The sequence below is a fragment of the Penaeus chinensis genome, chromosome 38 (assembly GCF_019202785.1).
Source record: "Penaeus chinensis breed Huanghai No. 1 chromosome 38, ASM1920278v2, whole genome shotgun sequence".
NCBI lineage: Eukaryota > Metazoa > Arthropoda > Malacostraca > Decapoda > Penaeidae > Penaeus > Penaeus chinensis.
Genome location: NC_061856.1, coordinates 21,140,485 through 21,145,484, shown reverse-complemented (window position 1 = coordinate 21,145,484; position 5,000 = coordinate 21,140,485). Strand labels below are relative to the sequence as shown.

At 32.0% G+C, this 5,000-nt stretch overlaps 1 protein-coding gene across 2 annotated transcripts in view; it reads left to right on the top strand.

The window, feature by feature from the left end:
• Positions 1–5,000, top strand: part of LOC125046206 (inactive dipeptidyl peptidase 10-like) — a 39,244-nt gene that overhangs the window by 20,074 nt on the left and 14,170 nt on the right. For both annotated transcript variants that reach the window (XM_047643917.1, XM_047643918.1), the window contains one exon: positions 121–224. In XM_047643917.1, coding sequence (XP_047499873.1) covers positions 121–224 — 104 coding nt within the window. The remainder of the gene's footprint in view (positions 1–120; positions 225–5,000) is intronic.

Genomic DNA, 5,000 nt, shown 5'->3' with positions numbered 1-5,000 from the left:
AGACAAACCATCATAAAAGGACAATTGTTCTAAGTTGTTTTTTGCTGCAAACTGTTGAATGATTTACAATATCTACTAACCGGTTGAGCCCAATTGACTTCTCACCCTCGCCCACCCTAGGTCAGCACGCCCATCCCGGAGGCGTGGCTTTGGATCTACGACCTTCAGAGCAAACAAGTTCCTCCGCCGAGAACGAGACTCATTCCTCCCGAGCCGATTGAAGAGTACGTTCTGTTTACACTTGATTTAGCTGTTTTGAATTCTGAGGTTAATCACATCTGAGGTCTTTAGGTGATGCCTCAGTATGAGATTGGTGGGATGACTGATATCATTGAGGGCTTAATGATGCTGCAGATCAAATCATTTACACCACACAAAGAATCGCACTGAGTTGGAAGCAATAACAATTTACCTTTTTCGACGTCAGTGTGGGAGGTGTTATCGCAGAGGTGAAGTTGGAATCGGAACGCGAAGATATCAAGACTTTGTTGGGGCAAACAAACAAACAAACAGACTTTGAAATCTGGAAAGGTAGTGTCGTCAGTGTCCCCTTCTCCCTCAGTGTTGTTGTCATTGTTGCCATCGATGTGTCTATCTGTTTTTTTGTTGTTTTTTTTAATTCACGTTGCTGTGGTTATGGAAGTACCTTTTTGATGTTCTCTGTTCTGGATGATTCCGATGTTCACCCCTCCCCCCCCTCCCCCCAAAAAAAACAAAATCTTGTAGTTGTTGCCGTTGTTGTTGTTATTGTTATTATTGTTGTCGTTGTTGTTGTTGTTGCAGTTGATGACTGTACTTGTAGGTGCTTTCGCCGGTGTCTTTGTCATAAGGTCGGCATGTTAGTTTTTTTTCCCCTATAAAACTAAGAACTCGATCTATTTTATAATTTTTTTAATTGTTATAAAAGAAGAAAGCAAAGAACAATAAAGACACTTTTGACAGATAAAGCGTACGTTATCCTTCGACAAACACATTCCGAAATATGTCTTATTCCTGAGTCTCAGCGCTGACATAAGTGCAATTATGTCATAGATTATTGTCATTGTTAAATGTTTTCATTATAATTGGCATCATTATTCCAATCTTAATATTTTTGTTATTGCTGTCATCACCTTCGTCATCTTCGTCATCTTATCATTATTATCATTATCATTATCATTCTTAGTGTTTTTTATTATTATTGTTATGTTTTAGCTATTATTATTGTCATCATTATTATCATTATTATTACTATTATCATTATCATCATCATCATCATCATTACTATCATAATTATTGTAACTATTACCATCATTGTCATCATTATTATTACTATAATTATCATCTTTACTGTTATTATCATTTTTATTGCTATTACTATTATCATTGCTTTTTTTTCATTATTGTCATCGTTGTTATTGTTATTATTATCATTATTATTGCTATTATTATTATTATTATTATTATTATCATTGTTGTTGTTGTTGCTGTCATTGCTGTTTTTGTTTTGTTTTTATTATTATCATCATCATTGTTTTAATTATTATTATGACTAATATTATTAATATTATCATTATTATCATCATCATTATTATTATCATTATTATCATTATTATTATTATTATTATTATTATTATTATTATTATGATTATTATTATTATTATTATTATTATTATTATTATTATTATTATTATTATTATTATTATGATTATTCCTATTACTATTACTATCATCATTAGTATTATTGTTATTATTACTATCATTATTATTATCATCATAATCATTACTGTGGTTGTCGTTGTCAGCATTCTTCTTATTATTGATATCATTATTATTATCATTATCATAACATTATTATCATTATCATTATTATCATTATTATCATGATTATTATTACTATTTATTATTATTATTATTATTATTATTATTATTATTATTATTATTATTATTAATGTTATTATTATTATCCTTATCATTATTATCATTATCATTATTATTATTATTATTATCATTATTTTTATCATTACCATTACTACTATTGTTCTTGTTTTTATTATCATATCATTATCATTATCATTATTATTATTACCATTATTATAATTATTGTTGTCTTCATTGTTATTATTATTAATTATCATTATCATTATTATTATCATTATTATTACCATTCCTGTTATTATCATTATTATTATTATCATTATTAATATCATTATCATTATTATTATTATTATTAATGTTATTATTATTATTATTATTATTATTATTATCATTATCATCATCATCATTATCATCACTAGCAGATGCAGTAAAAGTAGTAACAGTAGTAATAGTATCATTATTATCACCATCACTATCATTATCTTTACTATTACTACTACTGCTTTCCATATTGCTATTCCTATCATCCCTATTGTGATTATTATTACTTTTGCCATCCTCACTGTCATTGCTATTATATATATTTTTTAATATTGTCATTACTATTTATCATCATCTTCACTTTTATTTATCATTTGGCTTCAATAATTTCTCCCTATCTTCCTTTTTAACTTTTAATCTGGTCATGTTATTCATTTTTTACGTTAATTGTCAAACTGTTCTTTGGCTGTCCTATATCAGATAATCATGTTGAAATTAATTAGCATGAGGAAATTACTGGCAATTAACATCTTTATCACGGTTCTGTGTTGGTACCGAATCTTTGTTGCAAGCCTGGTGTTGTTGTGCAACTTTCCCTTACGTCCATGAAGTCTGTTGAAGTCTCATTGTGTTGAAATTATTTTTTTATTAATTTTTTTATTATCTTTTTTTTTTTTTTTTTTTTTTTTTTTTTTGTATATTTCTTTATATTTTTTCCTCGTTTTTTTTTCGGTGTTATTTTTTCTTTTCATTTTTGGTGTTTTCCTTGAATATCTTTATGATGTCAACTATCTGATATCATTATCATTAGTATTTTTTTATTCTTCATTACGAAAAATAATTACCATTCATTCGTGTGATGTGTTTGCAAGATATTAAGATTATCTTCCTTTTTTTTCAAATGAGGATAAATTGGCTCATATATTCTTAATATTATCTCTTGATATCTGCTAGGGAAAGTAAATGAATTCACAGAAAGATTTATTCTATATGCAATTGCTAAATTACTTTCCTATCGATACGAGAGATAAGCTATTATTTTGATCTAAAGTATATAGATATAGATCCTTTCCAATTCACGAGACAGTTGTAAAAAATTATAATTATATATATTATATTTAAAACCAAGCTAGACCATGTATAGCAGCCCATAAAACAAAGCAAAATGATGTTATCAAAAATGCATTTCATCATTAACTCAAAAAGACTTAAAAGATTCATAATTCACTAACAAGTAACCCAGACAGCAGCGTGGACACTTGAAGTACATAAATCTTCGTCAATCCAACAAACGAACAAACACAGCTTTTCTACACGTCAAAACGAGTCTAAGACGTGAATCCGAAGTGAGCAAACGCGGCCGGAACAATATCACTTCCGAGCAGTCCCTTCAAGAAACTCGGGAAAACTTTTATTGTGAGAGTGTTTCTTGTCACGAAAAGTCTGCTTTGGAGAAGATTGTAAAAAAAAAAAAGAAAAAAAAGACACTGAATATCCGGCCGTGTCTCTGTCTCGTGCATATTCTAAAATCGTGCCATCTTAATTCTTCTTTTCTATCAAGAGTTTATAATACATTCTGGCCAGTATGTCCATGAAGAACATAAACTAAAAGTGTAAGACTATGTTAACCCACTGGCTTATCCCTTGCTCCCCCCCTCCCTCCCCTCTCTCCTTCTCTCTCTTCCCTCATCATCCCTCCCCTCCTTCCTTATCTCCCCATTCCCTTCCCTTATCCCTGTCCATTTTTAGCCTTCCAAGAGAATTCAGTGATGTGTCTGTCACCGAGTGCCCACGAAACACTTCAGTTGATTACATTTAGTCCAAAAATCCAAGAGATAAATTCGAACGCGTATCTGTAGGATTTTTATTTGTTATTGACACGTTGTTCATGCAAAGTTCAGGCGAAACTTCCCTCAGCGAATCTCACAGAATTGAACTGCTGCTTTCTCGTGATTTCTCGGTCTAAGGAAGATCCCCTTTTCGAAATTTTGACTTTATTTTTCTAATATGTATGTTTTTTTTTCTTTCCATTTCGTTTTCCTTCTATTCTTCGACGTAAATTACCCGATTTATTCTTCTTTCTTCTAAGAAATGGATCAATAATTGGGGTTTCCATTGTCTCTCTCGATCTGAGGAAAAATATATTAAGAGAATTGATTTACCTTCCATTTATCAATTTCATTATCTTCTAGTCTCCTCTCTTGATCCCAGAATTAGAAGATGAGAAAGATTTTCAATTGAAGTGTTTTTATTTCATTCCGTTTCGTTCTGTTATTCTGTTTTACTCTTTCTACTCAATGTTATTAGTTCTTTTCACAGTTTCAATGTAACTTTTATCCCCGAAAGACCTCCCCTGCCGTAACGAGGAGTCTGTCAAAGGAAGAGAAAAGCAAACTGGACTTTTAGCCATGTTATTTCCCTCACTATTCCTTGCCCCCCTTTTTCTTCTTCTCTTATTTCCCCGTGTCTCTCTCTTCCTTTCTTTTTCTTCCTCTCTTTCTTTCTTCTTCTTATTTCCTATCACCCTCTGCTTTTCCCCGTTTGTGTTTATCGCTTCTTCTCTCTCTCTCCTTCTCTCCTACGTTTTTTTCTTTCGCTCTTGCAGTTTTTTACCCGTCTCCTCTTCCCTTATTCCCTTTTCCTCTCGCCCTCCCTCTCTTCCCCTTCCTCCTCCCCCCCCCCCCTTGCTCCTTTTTTTTATCCTTTCTACCCCTTTCTCCCCCTCCTCCTCCTCTTCTCCGTCTCTTCTTCCCGTTTCTCTCAACCCTCTTTCCCTTCCCTTCCCGATCTCCCTACCTTTCCCTCTCCTCCCCTCCTCTGCTCCCCCATTCTCCTCTTTCCCCTTTCCCTTCTTTCCTTTCCCCTCCCCCATTCTCCTCCTT